General features: G+C 42.8%; 1 protein-coding gene across 3 annotated transcripts; it reads right to left on the bottom strand.

Moving 5' to 3' along the window:
* Positions 1 to 1,249: 1,249 nt before the first annotated feature.
* Positions 1,250 to 22,690, bottom strand: LOC129810892 (hydroxysteroid 11-beta-dehydrogenase 1-like protein). Of its 3 annotated transcripts, none has more exons than XM_055861862.1 (6): positions 21,697 to 22,690; positions 3,992 to 4,122; positions 3,048 to 3,251; positions 2,755 to 2,848; positions 2,160 to 2,325; positions 1,250 to 1,992 (listed from the first exon to the last, which is right to left on the bottom strand). In XM_055861862.1, the coding sequence occupies exons 1-6, from the start codon at positions 21,782 to 21,784 to the stop codon at positions 1,815 to 1,817; spliced, it is 861 nt and encodes a 286-aa protein (XP_055717837.1). In that variant the 5' UTR covers positions 21,785 to 22,690; the 3' UTR covers positions 1,250 to 1,814. The 3 variants fall into 3 exon arrangements, with proteins under 3 accessions (XP_055717837.1, XP_055717838.1, XP_055717839.1); XM_055861863.1 differs by lacking the exon at positions 21,697 to 22,690 and adding an exon at positions 13,852 to 20,738; XM_055861864.1 differs by lacking the exon at positions 21,697 to 22,690 and adding an exon at positions 19,998 to 20,738.
* Positions 22,691 to 22,705: the final 15 nt, after the last annotated feature.

The raw sequence follows: 22,705 nt of genomic DNA, 5'->3' as shown, positions 1-22,705 counted from the left end.
CATAGCCGATCATTAAGAGTTAAAAGCAGCAGGTAAGGACAGGTAGGGGTTCCGTAACCGCAGGCAGAACAGTACACTACAGTACTTGTATTCCATTGAGGGTATATCATGGTAGGGGGATTTGGGGAAGGCCACTCGAGCGGATATTGTGCAGGTGCATCAGTGTCAAGACCAAGAGAGTAAAAAACAGCTTCTATGACCAGGCCATCAGACTGTTGAACAGCCATCACTAGCTGTCTACCATGTGATGCACACTCACTCACTCACACAAAACACACACACACACACACACACACACACACACACACACACACGCTCTCTCTCTCTAAGCCAACGCTGCTGTTCCATGTCATACAGACATTAAACCACTGGACACTTCCCGTTTCACCCAGAGTATTTAAATACTCTATTACCGACATACAGTAGCTCACTCTAATATATCTACTGCTGTACATATCATTCTTAGTATTTCTTGTGTAAATTCTTCCAGTGTATATATGTATTTTGGTTACTCTTACGGTGCCATTTGGGTTGTTAATTGGATTCGTCCCGAAGTTCTTGATTTCTTGTTTTTGTAATTTTAACATTTTAATTATTTGTGTACTTGTTTGACATTTTACTGCATTGTTAGGACCTAGTAACACAAGCATTTGCACCCACTATAACATCTGCTAAACCAATAAACTTTGATTTGAGGTTAAAAGAAATCATGCCAGATTTACTATGAGCACTTTTGAATCTAAAATGCCTCATGTCTAAATTCTGCTTAATTTCTTAGCAGCCACTGCCCTCGAGTGGTTGGCATGGGGATTGTTAATTGAGGCAATAAAAAAGGTATCCTGGTGGAGTCTGATCATGCTAAGACGCATAGAAACTAAACGTGGGTGCAGCAGTCAGTCTGCTTGATCAGGCTATAAAAAGGTACTACACACTACCTGACATTAACCTTAACCTACCCTTATTGATTACCAGTGTTGGGGAAGCTACTCTGAAAATATAGTTTACCAAGCTACCAATTACTTCACACCAGAAGAAGTTAAGGTACACTAAAGCTAAGCTTAAGAAAATATAGTTTACTGAACTTTGAAAAAGTAGATCACTACATCCAAACTACTTTGCGATAAATTATCATATGTAAATCTGAAATGTCCTAGACTACAAATTTCAAGAACAGATCACTCTAGAGTCAGATGTTAAGAATTGATAATATAGCCTATTAAACACAAAAAGTGAGAATTAGGCACACAAAAAGGGTTTCAAGTGAGAATTGGGCAGGTGTGATTCTGAGAAAGAATTCTTGCCTAATTCACCCATATTTTATTTATATTTGCAGAAACAGTAGTGTGTAGTTAGCAACATCGCTACATGGCAAAAAAAAGTTATTTACTACTACAAACACTACCAATATTTGAATTTCGTTCAACTCCCACCAAGCTACTGCAAAATGTAATTAAATAACTAGTTGACCTACATGTATGTAGTTCACTACTCCCCAGTACTGTTGATTACATGTGGATATCATTCAAAAGCAATGAGAGAGGTGTTGGACAAAGTTCAAATTGGGACATAAACATGCAGAAATGTACCACAGAAAAGCAACCAATTATACAAAGAAGAAGACCAACAAGTAACACAGTTTTACATGAAAATCTTAATATATACTGAAATGTTTATCATTTAAAGGACTGTGTTTAAATTATCAATGTCAGAGAAGTTGGCTGTAACAGCATTTTTTTAAATCAACAAATAAGTGTAAACCAAAAAGGGAAAAATGTAAAAGCGATATTATCATAATGTATATTTCAAGCAAATGGTTAATATTTATACAAGTTACGTAAAGACATGTCCCTGAAGTAGGGGGACCAGTCTCTGATGAGACAGCCATAGTACCAGAACCAGGGATAGTAAGACTCTGTCTGTTGCGTGGCTCCAGAAGTGATGATGTGCAGAGCCGCCTCACTGGCCGGCCAGGCTTGGATGTTGGTAATGCCCCTGTAATACAAACAAAGGTGACTATTTGAAACGTGTCCAAGGATAGTTGTATTTGCATGTAACAACCATCAATCAGGTCAATCATTAAATCATTTACTGTATTCCAGGTTTAAGTTTACATGATGTAATATTAAACTTGACTGAACTTGGTATCAAAAATAGCTCACCTGACTTTCTCCATAGCTGAGTCTGTATCGATCAGGCCCAGGATACAGATGGTGATGGACACGTTGCTCCTCTGCATGGCAAGCTCATGCTGCAACGTCCCAAAGAAGCCGTTCAAGGCAAACTTGGTGGACGTGTAGGGAGCCACAAACGGACTGCTCATTTTTCCTGAAGGACCAAAACACTAGCCAATCAGAGGTTTGGGGTCACTTAATGGTGCATTTCCATATAGGATTTACTCCAGTGTTTTACCCAAAAGCATCAGACTTTTCTGTTTCCATCTACACGGGCCAGCACCCGTGTCTCACTGGGTCATGTCTCCGGTAGATCTGCTCTCACTTGGTGCCAAAGCCAGGCCACCGGTACTTTTTAGCTGGCATTTACATAACAATGACTAACTGTGGACATCAACACCTTCTCATAAAGTAAATGTTTCGATGATGCAGAGATGGTTGATTCTGCTCCTCACTCAGCCTTGGCTATGGAAACACAATTTCACTAGCATAACATAAGGGTGTATACACTAGTGTAACACTGGTGTTACAGTCGAAAAGCAGCATTAGAACACTTTGTGTAGAGAGAAGAGCTCTCATTTACCTAACAAGGAGGAGACGACCACAATGGAACCCTTACTCTGCTCAAGGGTAGGCAGAGCTGTCTTTGCCATCTGCAGATAGCTGAGGAAATTCACCTGTGAAAAAAAAATGAAGCAGGAAGAAAGTTAGTCCTGTGTGGCTCCATTGGTAGAGCATGGCGCATGCAACACCAGGGTTGGGGGGGGGGGGGGGGGGGGCAGTATGAAAACGTATGCACTCACCACTGTAAGGTGCTCTGGATAAGAGCATAGTGGTATATGTGATATAGCAGTACTTGTGATTAAGTTACCCCACCTGCATTAACCATCTAGTGTGTTCCACATCTCCATCCCACATAGTGAATGGGCTGGGTCCTAAGTGATTCAGCACCAGGTAGTCCAGTCCTCCCAGCTTGTCCACAGCATACTTCACCACTCTCTCTGGGTCAGACGGATTGGCCATGTCTGCTGCTATGTATAGAGCTTTCGGGGCCCCCAACACCTGGCATTTCCGGGCTACCTGCAATACAAGTGAATGTTTGCATAAGGGTAACATAATCGTGAAAAACACGTTTTATTAACGTACTGTATGTACAGGATATACATGGTATACCTTCCAATGAAATGCTTACTTGCAGGTTCATTCTCGACAATGCAATAAGAAATAATAAAAGATAAGAATACAAAGTAAATGGCTCAGGAGAATAGAATAAACAGTTTAGCAGAAGTATAATATAGGAAGGCAACATTTATAGTCCAATATTTACACGTATCAGGGAAGGGGGGAATTGGGGGCAAGTGTTTCAATTGTGTAGCATTAGCAATAGTAAATAAGAGTCTGGCAGCAGCAGTTGTGATGTGTGTATAGCATGAACGTGTATGATAGTGCGTGTATGTCTGTGTGGATGTGTGCGTGAGTGAGTGCATGTGTGCTAAGGAGTGGAGAGTCAGTGCAGGTGGTCAGTCCAGTTCAAGTGTTCAGCCTACTGATGGCTTGTAGATACAAACTGTCTCTGAGCCTAGTGGTAACAGACCTCATGCTCTGATACCGTCTACCCGACTGTACCAGAGTGAGCAGCTCGTGGCTGGGGTGTGTGGGGTCCATGATGAGGGTGCAAGACTTCCTCAGGCACCGTTTCGAGTATATGTACTGGGCCGTCTTCACCACCCACTGGAGGGCATTGTCATAGAGTTAAGTGGGAGAACTAATGGCTAGAGACATAGACATTGATAAAAACACCTAATTGAAGTGTTACTGACCTGCTGTAGAACCTTTTCCCTCCTGGCTGTAATAACCACCTGGGCACCAAAGCCGGCGAGGTGATATGCCATTTGTTCACCTATTCCCGCACTGGCACCAGTCACCAGGACCCGGGCACCCTTTAACGACTCTGAAAACCAGCCATATTGAAAGTCATTACAGTAGTCATTACTTCTTACATTATAGTTTGTCTAAATGCAATTCAAAAGGGAAAAACCAAGACAAGGGGATAGAATGGGGACTGTTTAATGTTGACGTAAGGCCGATCAAGAAAACGTGCAGCTGATGTGGTGTAAAGTATGTGCTGAATCCTAGACCTGATGGAGACATTCCTGGCATCCAACTATCATGACGATATGGATCTTTATGTCTGTCTAGGACTTAGTGTGTTATAATGTACAATGTGGAATCTTTACAGGCACGTGCACAGATATTAGTCACCCTGTGCCCAGCACATGCCTCTTTGCCCTCCCACTTGCCAAGTGCCGTTTTGGTTGGGGGTATTATATATACAGTGCATTCGGAAATAATTCAGACCCTTCACTTTTTCCACATTATGTTACGTTACAGCCTAATTCTATAATGGATTGAATAGTTTTCCCCTCATCAAACTACACACAATACCCCATTAAGACAAAGCAAAAACAGGTTATAGATTTTTTTGCAAAAAATTATAAAAATACATTAAATATCACATTTACATTATTTACACAAGTATTCAGACCCTTTACTCAGTACTTTGTTGAAGCACCTTTGGCAGCTATTACAGCCTCAAGTTTTCTTGGGGTATGATGCTACAAGCTTGGCACACCTGTATTTGGGGAGTTTCTCCCATTCTTCTCTGCAGATCCTATCAAGCTCTGTCAGGTTGGATGGGGAGCGTCGCTGCACAGCTATTTTTCAAATCAAATACAATTTTATTGGTCACATACACGAGTTTAGCACATGTTATTGCGGGTGTAGCGCAATGCTTGTGTTTCTACTGTAGCTCAACCAGTCCATTAATATCTAACAAGCAATATCTAACAACTTCACAACAATACACACAATACACATAAAAAAAGTCAAATAATTGAATTATGAACAAATAAATATTTGGACGAGCAATGTCAGAGCGGCATAGACTAAGATACAGTAGAATAGAATATAATACAGTATATACATATGAGGTGAGTAATGCAAAATATGTAAACATTATTAAAGTGACTAGTGTCCCATTATTAAAGTTACCAGAGATTTCAAGTCTATGTATATAGGAAAGCAGCCTCTAATGTGCTAGTGATGGCTATTTAACAGTCTGATGGCCTTGAGATAGAAGCCCTTTTTCAGTCTCTTGGTCCCAGCTTTGATGCACCTGTGCTGACCTCGCCTTCTGGATGATAGCGGGGTAAACAGGCAGTGGTGGTTGTTGTCCTTTATGAACTTTTTGGCCTTCCTGTGACATCGGATGCTGTAGGTGTCCTGAAGGGTAGGTAGTTTGCCCCCGTTGGGCTGACTGCACCACCCGCTGGAGAGCCCTGCGGTTTGCGGCCGGTGCAGTTGCCGTACCAGGTGGTGATACAGCCTGACAGGATGCTCTCAATTGTGCATCTGTAAAAGTTTGTGAGGGTTTTAGGTGGTATGCCACATTTTTTCAGCCTCCTGAGGTTGACGAGGTGCTGTTGCGCCTTCATCACCACACTGTCTGTGTGGGTGGATCATTTCAGTTTGTCAGTGATGTGTACGCCAGGAAACTTGAAGCTTTCCACCTTCTCCACATTGGTCCCGTCGATGTGGATAGGGGGGTGCTCCCTTTGCTGTTTCCTGAAGTCCACAATCATCTCCTTTGTTTTGTTCACGTTGAGTGAGAGGTTATTTTCCTTGCACCACACTCCCAGAGTCTCGTCATTGTTGGTAATCAAGTCTACTACTGTTGTGTCGTCTGCAAACGTGATGATTGATCTGGAGGCGTGTGTGGCCACGCAGTCATGGGTGAACAGGGAGCACAGGAGGGGTCTGAGCACGCAACTTTGTGGAGGTGTTGTTTCCTACCTTCACCAACAGGGGGGCGGCCCCTCAGGAAGTCCAGGACCCAGTTGCACAGGGCCTCAAGGTTAATGATGAGATTGGAGGGTACTATGGTGTTGAATGCTCAGCTACCGGTCAATGAAGAGCATTCTTGCATAGGTATTTCTCTTGCCCAGATGGGATAGGGCAGTGTGCAGTGCGATGGCGATTGCATCGTCTGTTGATCTATTGGGCCGGTAAGCAAATTGAAGTGGGTCTAGGGTGTCAGATAAGGTGGAAGTGATATTATCCTTGACTAGTCTCTCAAAGCACCTCATGATGACAGTGAGTGCTACGGGGCAATAGTCATTTAGTACAGTTACTTTGCTTTCTTGGGAACAGGAACAATGGTGGCCATCTTGAAGCATGTGGGTCAGCAGACTGGGATAGGGAGAGATTGAATATGTCCGTAAACACTTCAGCCAGCTGGTCTGCGCATGCTCTGACGACGCGGCTAGGGATGCCGTCTGGGCCGGCAGCCATGCGAGGGTTAACATGCTTAAATGTCTTACTCACGTCTGCCATGGAGAAGGAGAGTCCACAGTCCCACGTTGGTGGCACTGTGTTATCCTCAAACGGGTAAAGAAGGTGTTTACATTGTCTGGAATTAAGAAGTCGGTGTCTACGACGTGGCTGCTTTTCCCTTTGTAGTCCGTGATTGTCTGTAGACCCTGCCACATACAATACGTCTCATGTCTGAGCAGCTGAATTGTGACTCCAGTTTTGAATGTTTGATTGCCTTATGGAGGGAATAACTACACTATTTGCATTCGGCCATATTCCCAGTCACCTTACAGTGGTTAAATGGTCCGCGTGATCAAAACAATCTTGAAGCGTGGATTCCAATTGGTCAGACCAGCGATGAATAGTCCTTAGCACGGGTACCTCCTGTTTGAGTTTCTGCCTATAGGAAGGGAGGAGCAAAATGGAGTCATTATCAGGTTTGCCAAAGGGAGGATGGAGGAGGGCCTTGAAGGCATCCCGGAAGTTGGAGTAGCAGTGGTCGATTGTTTTAGAACTTTGGTAGCATTTTCAAGTTTCTCCAGAGATTTTCCATCGGGTTCAAGTCCGGGCTCTGGCTAGGCCGCTCAAGGACATTCAGAAACTTGTCCCGAAGTCACTCCTGCGTTGTCTTGGCTATGTGCCTATGGTAATTTTCCTGCTGGAAGGTGAACCTTCGCCAGTCTGAGGTCCTGAGCACTCTGGAGAAGATTTTATTCAAGGATCTCTGTACTTTGCTCCGTTCATATTTTCCTCGATCCTGACTAGTCTCCCAGTCCCTGTCACTGAAAAACATCCCCACAGCATGACACTGCCACCATGCAACACCGTAGTGATGGTGACAGGTTTCCTCCAGACGTGACGCTTGGCATTCAGGTCAAAGAGTTTCTTGGTTTCATCAGACCAGAGAATCTTGTTTCTCATGGTCTGAGAGTCTTTTAGGTGCCTTTTGGCAAACTCCAAGCTGGCTGTCATGTGCCTTTTACAGAGGAGTGGCTTCCGTCTGGCTACTCTACCATAAAGGCCTGATTGGTGGAGTGCTGCAGAGATGGTTGTCCTTCTGGAAGGTTCTCCCATCTCCACAGAGGAACTCTGGAGCTCTGCCAGAGTGACCATCGGTTTCTTGGTCACCTCCCAGACCAAGGCCCTTCCCCCCAGATTGCTCAGTTTTGCCGGGCGGCCAGCTCTAGGAAGAGTCTAGATGGTTCCAAACATCTTCCATTTAAGAATGATGGAAGCCACTGTGTTCTTGGCAACCTTCAATGCTGCAGACATTTCTTGGTACCCTTCCCCTGATCTGTGCCTCGACACAATCCTGTCTCGGAGCCTCAGGGCTTGGTTTTTGCTCTGACATGCAATGTCAACTGTGGGACCTTATATAGACAGGTGTGTGCCTTTCCAAATCATGTCCAATCAATTGAATTCACCACATGTGGACTCCAATCAAGTTGTAGAAACATCTCCAGGATGATCAATGAAAACAGGAAGCACCTGAGCTCAATTTCGAGTCTCATAGCAAAGGGTCTGAAAACGTATGTAAATAAGGTATTCCTGTTTTTTTTTATTTTAGAACTTTGCAAAAATGTCTAAAACCCTGTTTTCGATTTGGTATTATGGGGTATTGTGTGTAGATTGAGCAAATCAAGTCAAAATGAAAACAAATGGTATTAGTCAAAATGCTCCAAATACAACAGTGAAATGCTTACTTACGAGCCCCTAACCAACAATGCAGTTAAAAAAAGATTAAGAAATAAAAGTAACAAGTAATTAAAGAGCAGCAGTAAAATAACAATAGCGAGACTATATACGGGGGTTACCAGTACAGAGTCAATGTGAGGGGGCACTGGTTAGTTGAGGTAATATGTACATGTAGGTAGAGTTTTTAAAGTGCTATGCATAGATGATAACAACAGAGAGTAGCAGCGGTGTAAAAGACGGGGGGGGGGGCAATGCAAGTAGTCTGTGTAGCCCTTTGATTAGGTGTGCAGGAGTCTTATGGCTTGGGGGTAGAAGCTTTTTAGAAGCCTCTTGGACCTAGACTTGGTGCTCCGGTGCCACTTGCCGTGCGGTAGCAGAGAGAACAGTCTATGACTAGGGTGGATGGAGTCTTTGACAATTTTTAGGTCCTTCCTCTGACACCGCCGCGTATAGAGGTCCTGGATGGCAGGAAGCTTGGCCCCAGTGATGTACTGGGCCGTTTGCACTACCCTCTGTAAGTGCCTTGCGGTCGGAGGCCGAGCAGTTGCCATACCAGGCAGCAATGCAACCAGTCAGGATGCTCTCGATGGTGCAGCTGTAGAACCTTTTGAGGATCTGAGGACCCATGCCAAATCTTTTCAGTCTCCTGAGGGGGAATAGGTTTTGTCATGCCCTCTTCACGACTGTCTTGATGTGCTTGGACAATGTTAGTTTGTTGGTGATGTGAACAGTAAGGAACTTAAAGCTCTCAACCTGCTCCACAGCAGCCCCGTCGATGAGAATAGTGGCATGCTCGGTCCTTTTCCTGTAGTCCATAATCATCTCCTTTGTCTTGATCATGTTGAGGGAAAGGTTGTTGTCTTGGCACCACACGGCCAGGTCTCTGACCTCCCTATAGGCTGTCTCGTCGTTGTCGGTGACTAGGCCTACCACTGTTGTGTCATCGGCAAACTTAATGATGGTGTTGGAGTCGTGCCTGGCCATGCAGTCATGAGTGAACAGGGAGTACAGGAGGGGACTGAGCACGCACCCCTGAGGGGCCCCTGTGTTGAGGATCAGCGTGGCGGATGTGTTGTTACGTACCCTTACCACCTGGGGGTGGCCCGTCAGGAAGTCCAGGATCCAGTTGCAGAGGGAGGTGTTTAGTCCCAGGATCCTTAGCTTATTGATGAGCTTTGAGGGCACTATGGTGTTGAACACTGAGCTGTAATCAATGAACAGCATTCTCACATAGGTGTTCCTTTTGTCCAGGTGGGAAAGGGCAGTGTGGAGTGCAATAGAGATTGCATCATCTGTGGATCTGTTGGGGTGGGTTTCAGGGCTTCTGGGATAAGGGTATTGATGTAAGCCATGACCAGCCTTTCGAAGCACAAGGCTACAGACGTGAGTGTCACGGGTCGGTAGTCGTTTAGGCAGGTTACCTTAGTGTTCTTGGGCACAGGCACTATGGTGCTTAAAACATGTTTACTCGGACAGGGAGAGGTTGAAAATGTCAGTGAAGACAATTGCCAGTTGTCAGCGCGTGCTCGCAGTACATGTCCTGGTAATCTGTCTGGCCTTGCGTCCTTGTGAATGTTGACCTGTTTTCAGGTCTTACTCACATCGGCTGCGGAGAGCGTGATCACGCGGTCTTCCAGAACAGCTGGTGCTCTCATGCATGTTTCAGTGTTATTTGCATCGAAGTGAGCATAGAATTAGTTTAGCTCATCTGGTAGGCTCGTGTCAATGGGCAGCTCTCGGCTGTGCTTCACTTTGTAGTCTGTAATGGTTTGCAAGCCCTGCCACATCCGACGAGCATCAGAACCGGTTGAGTATGATTCGATCTTAGTCCTTTATTGACGCTTTGCCTGTTTGATGGTTCGTCGGAGGGCATAGCGGGATGTCTTATAAGCTTCCGGGTTACAATTCTGCTACTTGAAATCGTCAGCTCTAGCCTTTAGCTCAGTGCGGATGTTGCCTGTGATCCATGGCTTCTGTTAGGGGTATGTACGTACGATCACCGTGGGGATGATGTCATCGATGCAGTTATTGATGAAGCCAATGACTGATGTGGTTTACTCCTTAATTCTATCGGAGGAATCCCGGAGCATATTCCAGTCAGTGCTAGTCTGTGCTCCCCTTCGCTTGTGGACTTCAGTGCACAACAGCATTGTCATTTCCTGTCACAACTTGTGGACTTGTTAATGTGTTGCCAACGTTACTTTGCTACCTGCCAACTTTACAGTTTTCATTTTTTAATTACTTGGACGCTTTATCTGGACATGGCTCTACAGGACCTCCACCAGCCGAAGCCAAGTAGTAACATTAACATTGTGCCTTCTAATTGCAGTCGCTGCACTCATAATATACAGGAGAACGATCGCATGGTGAGGATAGCCCAGCTTCAGACGCAATCGTTAGGCAAGGGTAATTTAAGTGTAGGAAAGGATGAAACAGCGTCTTTGCCACCAACAAGTACAGATAGTAGTATAAATCTCCTCACACTTCTGGAAGGAAATGCTGTAGGAATACTCAACCGGTGTCGCTCATTCAGCCAACAGAAACCAACATTAAGCAACGAGTCGGAGTCAGAGGCCAAACCTTCTCTGGTCTCTCCTCCACCCGTTACGGGGTCTGAGATGCAGAAGCCTCCCACCATTGGCTCTGACAAATTGAAAACCCTAGTCATTGGCGAATCATCCAGCGATCATACGCTGTTTACCAGGGGGCAGGGCTACTGACGTTAAGGCTAATCTGAAGATGGTGCTGGCTAAGGCTAAAACTGGCGAGTGTAGAGAGTATAGGAATATTGTTATCCACGTCGGCACCAGCGATGTTAGGATGAAACAGTCAGAGGTCACCAAGCGCAACATAGCTTCAGCATGTAAATCAGCTAGAAAGATGTGTCGGCATCGAGTAATTGTCTCTGGCACCCTCCCAGTTAGGAGGAATGATGAGCTCTACAGCAGTCTCACAACTCAATCACTGGTTGAAAACTGTTTTCTGCCCCTCCCAAAAGATAGAATTTGTAGATAATTGGCCCTCTTTCTGGGACTCACCCACAAATAGGACCAAGCCTGGCCTGCTGAGGAGTGACGGACTCCATCCTGGCTGGAGGGGTGCTCTCATCTTATCTATGAGTATAGACAGGGCTCTAACTCCTCTAGCTCCACAATGAAATAGGGTGTGGGCCAGGCAGCAGGCTGTTAGCAAGCCTGCCAGAATAGTGGGGTCTGCCATTAGCACAGTCAGCGTAGTCAGCTCAGCTAACCCTATTGAGACCGTGTCTGTGCCTCGATCTAGGTTTGGCAAAACTAAACATGGCGGTGCTCGCTTTAGCAATCTCACTGGAATAAAGACCTCCTCCATTTCTGTGATTATCCAAAGAGATTGTGATATCTCACGTCTCAAAATAGGTCTACTTAACGTTAGATCCCTCACTTCCAAGGTAGTTATAGTCAATTAACTAATCACTGATCATAATCTTGATGTGATTGGCCTCACTGAAACATGGCTTAAGCCTGATGAATTTACTGTGTTAAACGAGGCCTCTCCTCCTGGTTACACTAGTGACCATATCCCCCGCACATCCCGCAAAGGTGAAGGTGTTGTTAACATTTACGATACCAAATTTCCATTTACCCCCCCAAAAATGACTGCGTTTTTGTCTTTTGAGCTTCTAGTCATGAAATCTATGCAGTCTACTCAATCACTTTTTAGAGCTACTGTTTACAGGCCTCCTGGGACGTATACAGCGTTGCTCACTGAGTTCCCTGAATTCTTATTGGACCTTGTAGTTATGGGCGATAATATTCAAATTTTTGGTGACTTTAATATTCAAATGGAAAAGTCCACAGACCCACTCCAAAAGGCTTTCATCGACTCAGTGGGTTTTGTCCAACATGTCTCCGGACCTACTCACTGCCACAGTCATACTCTGGACCTAGTTTTGTCCCATGGAATAAATATTGTGGATCTAACTGAGGAACTAAATTTAACCTTACGTAATACTCTAGATGCATTCACAACCCTAAAAACAAAAAACATTTGTCATAAGAAATTAGCTCCCTGGTATACAGATACCTGAACCCTGAAGCAAGCTTCCACAAAATTGGAATGTAAATGGCGCTACACCAAACTGGAAGTCTTCCGATTAGCTTGGAAAGACAGTACCGTGCGGTATCGAAGAGCTCTCATTGCTCGATCATCCTATCCTATTCGAAACGCTTCAGTCTGGTTTTATACCTCATCATAGCACTGAGACTGCACTCATGAAGGTGGTAAATTACCTTTTAAATGGCGTCAGATCAAGGCTCTGCATCTGTCCTTGTGCTCCTAGACCTTGGTGATGCTTTTGATACCATCAATCACCACATTCTTTTGGAGAGTCTACACGGACAAGTTCTGGCCTGGTTTAGGTCTTATCTGTCGGAAAGATATCAGTTTATCTCTGTGGATGTTTTGTCCTCGGAGAAATCAACTGTAAATGTCGGTGTTCCTCAAGGTTCCATTTCAGGACCACTATTGTTTTCACTATATATTTTACCTCTTGGTGATGTCATTCGGAAACATAATGCTAACTTTCACTGCTATGCGGACGATACACAGCTTTACATTTTGATGAAACATGGTGAAGCCCCAAAATTGCCCTACCTGGATACCTGTATTTCAGACATAAGGAAGTGGATGGCGGCAAATGTTTTACTTTTAAACTCAGACAAAACAGAGATGCTAGTTCTAGGTCCCAAGAAACAAAGAGATCTTCTGTTGGATCTGACAAATAATCTTGATCTACAGTCGTCTCAAATAAAACTGTGAAGGACCTCAGCATTACTCTGGACCCTGATCTCTCTTTTGACGAACATATAAAGACTGTTTGAAGGACAGCTTTTTTCCATCTACGTAACATTGCAAAAATCTGAAACTCTCTGTCGAAAAATGATGCGGAAAAATTAATCCATGCATTTGTCACTTCTAGATTAGACTATTGCAATGCTCTACTTTCCGGCTACCAGGATAAAGCACTAAATAAACTTCAGTTAGTGCTAAACACAGCTGCTAGAATCTTGACTAGAACCAAAAAATGTGATCATAATACTCCAGTACTAGCTTCTCTACACTGGCTTCTTGTTAAGGCTAGGGCTGATTTCAAGGTTTTACAGCTAACCTACAAAGTATTATATGGACTTGCTCCTCCCTATCTTTCCGATTTGGTCCTGCCGTACATACCTACACGTACGCTACGGTCACAAGACGCAGGCCTCCTTATTGTCCATAGAATTTCTAAGCAAACAGCTGGAAGCAGGGCTTTCTCCTATAGAGCTCCATTTTTATGGAATGGTCTGCCTATCCAAGTGAGAGACGCAGACTCGGTCTCAACCTTTAAGTCTTTATTAAGACTCATCTCTTCAGTAGGTCCTATGATTGAGTGTAGTCTGGCCCAGGGGTGCGAAGGTGAACGGAAAGGCACTGGAGCAACGAACCGCCCTTGCTGTCTCTGCCTGGCCAGTTCCCCTCTCTCCACTGGCATTCTCTGCCTCTAACCCTATTTCGGGGGCTGAGTCACTGGCTTACTGGTGCTCTTCCATGCTGTCCCTAGGAGGGGTGCATTACTTGAGTGGGTTGAGTCACTTACGTGATCTTTGTCCGGGTTTCGCCCCACTCGGGTTCGTGCCGTGGGGGAGATCTTTGTGGGCTATACTCGGCCTTGTCTCAGGGTAGTTGGTGGATTGAAGATATCCCTCTAGTGGTGTGGGGGCTGTGCTTTGGCAAAGTGGGTGGGGTTATATTCTGCCGACCCCTCCTGTCTCAGCCACCAGTATTTATGCTGCAATAGTTTATGTGTCGGAGGGCTAGGGTCAGTCTGTTATACCGGGAGTATTTATCCTGTCTTATCCAGTGTCCTGTGTGAATTTAAGTATGCTCCCTCTAATTCTCTCTTTCTCTCGGAGGACCTGAGCCCTAGGACCATGCCTCAGGACTACCTGGCCTGATGACTCCTTGCTGTCCCCAGTCCACCTGGTCATGCTGCTGCTTCAGTTTCAATTGTTCTGCCTGCGGCTATGGAACCCTGACCTGTTCACCGGATGCACTACCTTTTCCCGGACCTGCTGTTTTCAACTCTCTCTCTCTACCGCACCTACTGTCTCTAACTCTGAATGATCGGCTATGAAAAGCCAACTGACATTTACTCCTGAGGTGCTGACCTGTTGCACCCTCTACAACCTCTGTGATTATTATTATTTGACTCTGCTGGTTATCTATGAATGTTTGAACATCTTGGCCATGTACTGCTTCTACATCTGCATTGCTTGCTATTTGGGGTTATAGGCTGGGTTTCTGTATATCACTTTGTGACATTGGCTGATGTAAAAAGAGCTTCATAAATACATTTGATTGATTGATTAATCAGCTGTCTGTGACCAGGTAAAAAAAAACTTTCCAAGCCAAACCTTCATATCATAACCTCTAACCGCTATACACAGCCTACAGTACATCGTTGTCACCATATTAGCTAACATCATAATTAATTATTTATTTAACTATGCAAGTCAGCTGTCATAATCAACATAGTTAGTAGAACTAACTCATTAGTAAATCCACTACAATCATGCAGTACAGCAAGCAGTTTAGCAGTTACACAGGCGGGCCCCAGTGGTAATAAATGAATAAACCAAAAGCTTACCTTGACTTGGAAGAGTTTCAGTGTTGGATAGCCATAGTTAGCGAGCTAACATATCATCCCTCTCTGTTTGAGTCGGGTGTTTGAGTAGACTAATCTAGCTAGCTGCATTTGCTAGCTATGTACACTACTGTTCAAAAGTTTGGGGTCACTTAGAAATGTGAGTTTCTTGGCAATTTCTTGCATGAAATAGCTTTCATTTCTCAGAACAAGAATAGACTGACGAATTTCAGAAGAAAGGTCTTTGTTTCTGTCCATTTTGAGCCTGTAATCGAACCCACAAATGCTGATGCTCCAGATACTCAACTAGTCTAAAGAAGGCCAGTTTTATTGCTTCTTTATTCAGTACAACAGTTTTCAGCTGTGCTAACATAATTGCAAAAGGGTTTTCTAATGATCAATTAGCCTTTTAAAATAATAAACTTGGATTAGCTAACACAACGTGCCATTGGAACATAGGAGTGATGGTTGCTGATAATAGGCCTCTGGACACCTATGTAGATATTCCATAAAAATTAACAATGTCTCTGCTGTATTTCTGATCAATTTGATGTTATTTTAATGGACAGAAAAATAGCTTTTTTTCCAAACAGAATGACACTTCTAAGTGACCCCAAACTTTTGAACGATAGTGTAAGTGAGGGTGAAAGGGGAAAAAAATAAAATGAAATATAATTAGCTCTCTCTCTCTTGTGTCTCCTTCATTTTTGAATAAATTATTTGTTCAAAACTCTTCAACTATTGTCTTTCTGTCTCTTTCAGTCAACTACTCTCCACATTGTATGCACTGCAGTTATAGCTAGCTGTAGCTTATGCTTTCAGTACTAGATTCATTCTCTGATTCTTTGATTGGGTAGAAAACATGTCTATTCATGCTTAGTGCTTAAAGAGTTCTGGACCAAGGCGGCATCACATCCGTCTGTGATTGGGAGTCCCATAAGAGTCTATTTTTTGCCTTAAGTAACCTGTCTTATGTACAGCAAATGTAACATATCCTGCTAATTAGATTTTCCCCCACTATTTTGTTGCATTACAGCCTTATTCTAAAATGGATTAAATGCATTTTCCCCTCATCAATGTACACACAATACCCCATAATGACAAAGCCAAAACAGGTTTTTAGACATTTTTGCAAATGTAATAAGAATAAAAAGCATAAACACCTTATTTACATAAGTACTCAGACCTTTTGCTATGAGACTTGAAATTGAGCTCAGGTGCATCCAGTTTTCATTGATCATCCTTGAGATGTTTCTACAACTTGATTGGAGTCCACCTGTGGTAAATTCAATTGATTGGACATTATTTGGAAAGGCACACACCTGTCTATATAAGGTCCCACAGTTGATGGTGCATGTCAGAGCAAAAACCAAGCCATGAGGTGGAAGAAATTGTCCGTAGAGCTCGAGACAGGATTGTGTCGAGGCACAGATCTGGGGAAGGGTACCAAAAAATGTCTGCATCATTGAAGGTCCCCAAGAACACAGTGGCCTCCATCATTCTTAAATGGAAGAAATTTGGAACCACCAAGACCCTTTCTAGAGCTGTCCGCCTGGCCAAACTGAGCAATCGGGGGAGAAGGGCCTTGGTCAGGGAGGTGACCAAGTCACTCTGACAGAGCTCCAGAGTTCCTCTGGACAACCATCTTTGCAGCACTCCACCAATCAGGCCTTTATTCTTAGAGTGGCCAGGTGGAAGCTACTCCTCAGTCAAAGGCACATGACAGCCCACTTGGAGTTTGCCAAAAGGCACCTAAAGAACTCCCAGACCATGAGAAAGAAGATTCTCTGGTTAGATGAAACCAAGATGGAACTCTTTGGCCTGAATGCCAAGCGTCACGTCTGGAGGAAACCTGGCACCAACCCTACGGTGAAGCATGAATGAAGATGGTAACATCATGCTGTAGGGATGTTTTGCAGCGGCAGGGACTGGGAGACCAGTCAGGATCAAGGGACAGATGAACGGAGAAAAGTACAGAGAGATCCTTGATGAAAACCTGCTCCAGAGCACTCATGACCTCAGACTGGGGCAAAGGTTCAACTTCCAACAGGACAACGACCCTAAGCACACAGCCAAGACAACGCAGGAGGGGCTTCGGGACAAGTCTCTGAATGTCCTTGAATGGCCCAGCCAGAGCCTGGACTTGAACCCGATCGAACATCTCTGGAGAGACCTGAAAATAGCTGTGCATCAACGCTCCCCATCCAACCTGACAGAGGTTGAGAGGATCTGCAGAGAAGAATGGGAAAAACCTGTTGTTGCTTTGTCATTATAGGGTACTGTGTGTAGAATGATGAGGGAAAAAACAAGTTTAATACATTTTAGAATTAGGCTGTAAAGTAACAAAATGTTGAAAAAGTCAAGGGGTCTGAATACGTTCTGAATGCACTGTATATTGAGTTAGAAGATAATTCATATTATAAAGTAATTTTTTATTACCTTTTTTCAGTTTGAGCACTTTCCCCCTGAAAGGTATGTGCACGACCCTGGATCTACATGAGTAGAAACAGTGGGAACATTCATTATGGGCCACAGAGAATTAGTACTTTAAAAATGTATGAATCAAGTTCATTGTTAGATTGTGTCAGATTTTGCTGCTTTCTAGTTATGAAACAAGCCCAAGGCTAATTTGTGGTGTGAAACAATTTTACTGCACATGAAAAGAACGTCACGCTGCTTGCTTGGCGCTGATTCGCGTCACACCACCAGAGAGGAAGAAGAGAGGTCCAACTCAACGGAAAATCTGTCTCCTTCCAGCAGATGGCGTTGTTCCGCCCACCAAAAAATGAGTTTTTGTATGGAGGTTCAATGAGAGTGTCGAATTTGGTCAACAACAAAAATTGTATTGCTTATTTGCTACGTGAGGTTTATTTAATTGAATAGAAGTGTCATAATGCATAGGTTGTAACGACTGATATAAGTAGGACACGTGACATCCCCGCAACTTTGAGAAAAAACCCTTTATGTTGGAGTTGTCTCAAGATGGCTATACATATTCACGGCATGACGCTAGTGGCATAGCATCTCTCCATTGAATACAGGCGGTTGATGTCAAACAACCCTCATCGAATATTCAGAAAAATATTCAAATAATAAGATGTCTCCATCAATCCAAAGAAAGGAGTGGCGGGAGCTAGAGAGCCCACCGTGCTGCTTTGTGGACAACTCCCATTGTTAGGACGAAGTGACAAGTATCTTGTCACTATATCCATAATATTTGACTATAGTGATAGCTTACTCTATCTAGCCTGATGATCACTACTACGGGATCCACCCTAACCCAGTTATGAGTGGAACTACGTAGTAGGCTGTAGTTCTGTATCATTCCAATTTCACACAGTTGCCTCTTCTAAATCATATTCAGGCATGTGGCCACCATATTACTGTATGTGTATTTTATTGTACTCTATTGCACTCAATAACCCTGAAAGTTGCATTGGAAAAGTGTTTGGGAATTCATTCACATAAGGTTGGTTATCAATGACTGCATGTATTACTCATCACTTATAACCTGTCTTGACAGGGAAGATAACCAAAACTGTTCAACCTGGTTTCACATTCTTTACATTACACCAGTATTGGTTTGGATTTAAACATGTAAGTAATGAGCAGTAGCGGTGCGGGTAAAATCACTGCGGAAGCCAAGCCAATTACAACCTACAGAGCATTCAGAAAGTTTTCACACCCCTTGACTTTTACCACATTTTGTTACGTTACAGCCTTATTCTAAAATAGATTAAATAATGTGCAGCGACGCTCCCCATTCAACCTGAATGAACTTGAGAGGATCTGCACAGAAGAATGGAAGAAACTCCCCAAATACAGGTGTGCCAAGTTTGTAGCGTCATACCCAAGAAGACTCAAGGATGTAATCGTTGCCAAAGGTGATTCAACAAAGTACTGAATAAAGGGTCTGAATACTTATGTAAATGTCATATTTCTGTATATTTTATTTTATACATTTGCAAACTTCTAAAACCCTGTTTTTGCTTTGTCATTATGGGGTATTGTGTGTCGATTGATGAGGGAAAACAATTTAATCAATTTTAGAATAAGGCAGCAACGTAACAAAATGTGGAAAAAGTTTAGGGATATGAATACTTTTCGAATGCACTGTATGTGTTGTGATAATTGTGTTGTTGTCACGCCCTGGCCTTAGTATTCTTTGTTTTCTTTATTATTTTAGTTAGGTCAGGGTGTGACATGGGTAATTTATGTGGGTTTTTGTAGTGTCTAGGGTGGTTGTAAGGTTAGGGGGTTTATTTAGAGTAGTTGGGTTTATGTTTAGTATAGTTGTCTATGTTGTGTGTAGTTGTCTAGGTAAGTCTATGGTTGCCTGAATGGGTTCCCAATTAGAGACAGCTGGTTTCTGTTGTCTCTGATTGGGAGCCATATTTAAGGTAGCCATAGGCTTTAGTTTGTGGTGGGTAATTGTCTATGTCTAAACGTTAGTAGCTTGTGTGTGCACTTTCGTTTTGTAGCTTCACGGTCGTTTGTTGTTTTGTTAGTTTGTAAGTGTTTTGTTTCGTTTTCCTTCTTCAAAATAAAAAGATGTATTTTCCACGCGCTGCATGTTGGTCCTCACTCTCTTCACAAGACGATCGTGACAGTTGTTTGCTCTAAAAGCTTAATTTATACGCCTTTTTACCGTGATATATAGGTCTTAAGACAGAGACAGTAAGAAGACAGTGGCAGAATAAATTCAACCCCACATTTGTTTTTTCACAAAACCGGATAACAACCTCTGTCCAGTCCAGAAAGCAATTTGCATGTACAGTAACAGACAGTTACATGACCTACAGCATGGTCAAGCAAGTTCATGTTTGCGACATTTTCAGACCACTCTATTGATTTAGAACCACAGAGAGTTACCGCAAGTCACGCAAAGAAAACAGGCGCTGCCTCCACTATTCCAGCACCATGTCAACATCATCAAATCCCCTCTGCTTAGTATAGTACAGTGACAACTAAAATATACCAAAAACGATTTAGTCCAATCAATGTAAGCTAAATACGACGTGGCTGTCCATGGTTCTGATTTCTGTGTGTGTGTGTGTTTTTGTGTGCGTGCGTGCAAGTAGAAAAACATGTTGACTCACCCTACTAGCCAATGCCATGCTGCTCTCTTTCATGTTGACGAAATGGTCTATCACTTTGTCATGCAGTACACTCTTTTATTTGTTGTTGTCCTAGGCTACCTGGCTAAAATGCTTGCTCGCTAACCTAACTTCCATTCATGGGCAACGTTAGCTAGTTTAACATCAGCCTTCTACATCTAGCTACATATTGAACTTCCATCCTCTCAGGCCAGGGGCACAACAATGTAGGAATTAATGGATGGATTAGAATAAGTTATAATCATTGGCTAGTACGGAGAATTAAACAAAACCAGACTTTAAAAAAGTCCAAATCCCTATCTCCATCCATGGCTAATTTAGGAAAGGGACAATTTTAGCTACCTGAGGACAACAACACAAGGAGATGCAGCAATTCAAGTTTTTCTGTCAATGACCTATGCTCTCAAAGGGATTTGATAGGAATGATGCCAAATCCACCTTTTTTTGGTGCCAGGACCATTCACAGTTGAGCTCGCTCAGATTAGATCAACGCAGATTGGTACATCTTTTTTATATTTTTTTTGTCAAGGGATACCAAATGCTTGCTGACTTCCCTTGCTTTCAATGCGAAGGGCGGCAACAATGTCATACTCGTTTGGACCAGACAGCATCAGATAGATGACAGACACGTAGAGAGACAGAGGGCGCTGTTTCGCTCGCTCTGATGATTTCCCCTGTGCGATACATTCACCCTCTTGTGAATTGAAGGACAATCATGAAAGGGGGGGGGGGGGGGGGGGCTTCCCTTGGCACACATGAATACACACCACTGGTAATGAGGGGAATTTCCAATGTACTTAGAAAAAAGCTTCTCGCAGATGATATACAATTTAACCAAAACTTTGCAGCAAGGCATTTCAAAACAAATCATATTACCTAAAATGTATTAGATTCACTTTGAAACAGTAGTACTTCATGAACTGGATCATCATTCAATCGAATTTGATCATGCGAGGATATCATATGATCTAAAAACAGAAGGTCCTCTTATAAGGTCACTATCACAAGAGACTCACCATCAGGCAATTGATAAACAATTAGACACACAATCAAGGGCTATCGCAGTAACTTTTTTACAAACCAAAGTGTGATTTCATTCAGTTTTGACAAATACAATACTGTACTTGTGGTGATGTGTGGCTTACACACGTTAGATGTTATTACAATTTGAACCTTTCTCTGTTCGAGGTTTAGCCCCGAACCCAACTATATCAGTTTGATTGTTTAGTTTTGTTGCCAATTAACACTTCTCTAGTAGCCTTCATCTACCATAATGTTTTGGGATTTGTTTTCTATAATTAATGTGCTGGTATTTTTTTGTCTCAAAGACACAAGCCTGGTTCCATCTGTACTCATGTGACAAATTAATAAAACAGTATACTGCCTTTATGTGCAATTTCTGTGAAACTGAATTATTACGAAGATTTGAGGTTTTATAAATCAATAGCATATCATGTGTCACAACTGTCTGAAGTGCTGACAACTACCCTCTGAGGTTATACTGGTTCAGGGGCTGTCATTTTAATTTAACCTTTATTTAACTAGACAAGTCAGTTAAGAACAAATTCTTATTTTACAATGACAGCCTACCTACGAATTATGTGATCATAAAATAGCCTGTAGCCAACAAAAGGTTGCACAGATCAGTCAAGGATTGTGAAGCTAAATATATAAATCTTACCTGGATCAAAAGTGGGTCCACTCCATTGGAAAGCAACAAAAGCTGCACCTATAACACCAGCTATTAAGAGTTTAGTAAAAGCCTTCATCTTGCGACTGCTATAACCAACTCAATGGTTTCATGCAACTACTATTTGTTGTGAGCCAAACAACTTAACAATATATTTTTTTAAATCCCCTCGTTAGATATTTAGATTTATACTCGCAGGCTTCTCTGCACTTCAGGAACTTCACGGGAAAAGCAATAACAATTCAGACACATTTTCGTTAGTGAAAAAACGTCCTTTATAAGAGGCTTATCTCATTCAACTTGAAGCAGGCGGAGTCTTTTGTACTTGAGACAGCCTACCATTGTGCCCCAAATCCAAGTATCATAAAACCGATCCTCATACTGTATCCTTTTTTTTAGGGCGAGATATTATTGGATTTGGATTCATGCAGCCAGCTAAATGATAAGATAAATCATGTAGGTTTCACCAACGACACAATCTGTCATTTCCATCATAAAGTGCAATAAAATTATAACATTATGATTATTATTGTTATTTACTATCAATCAATAAAATGTATTTATAAAGCCCTTTTTTACATCAGCAGATGTCACAAAGTCCTATGCAGAAACCCAGCCTAAAAACCCAAACAGCAAGCTATGCAGATGGGCCTATTGTTATCACTTTCATTATCACTTTCGTTATCACTTTCATTATTTCTGATTTTATTGTGCCTGGATTATTTTTATGCATGCACTATGCATTTGTTTTCTTGTGTTCTGAAATGGACAAAACAAAACAAACAAAAAATTCCTCATCCCCCTTCCCTCCCCTCCTCATGATCAGCAGAAGCCGGTCCGCAGCAGCATCAAATAGCACGAACCTATTCAATCCATTATTCGTTTATTGTATCCATTCAAAATCCAGAAAAAAATATTTTATTTTTAGGGTAAATATAAATCGCTTGGAAAATGACGGTCTCTAAATATATTTATTTTGATGTCTTTCATATCTTTACGA

The sequence above is a fragment of the Salvelinus fontinalis genome, chromosome 14 (assembly GCF_029448725.1).
Source record: "Salvelinus fontinalis isolate EN_2023a chromosome 14, ASM2944872v1, whole genome shotgun sequence".
Lineage (NCBI taxonomy): Eukaryota > Metazoa > Chordata > Actinopteri > Salmoniformes > Salmonidae > Salvelinus > Salvelinus fontinalis.
Note: the sequence above shows the minus strand (reverse complement) of the source record. Positions and strands in the feature narration are given on the sequence as shown.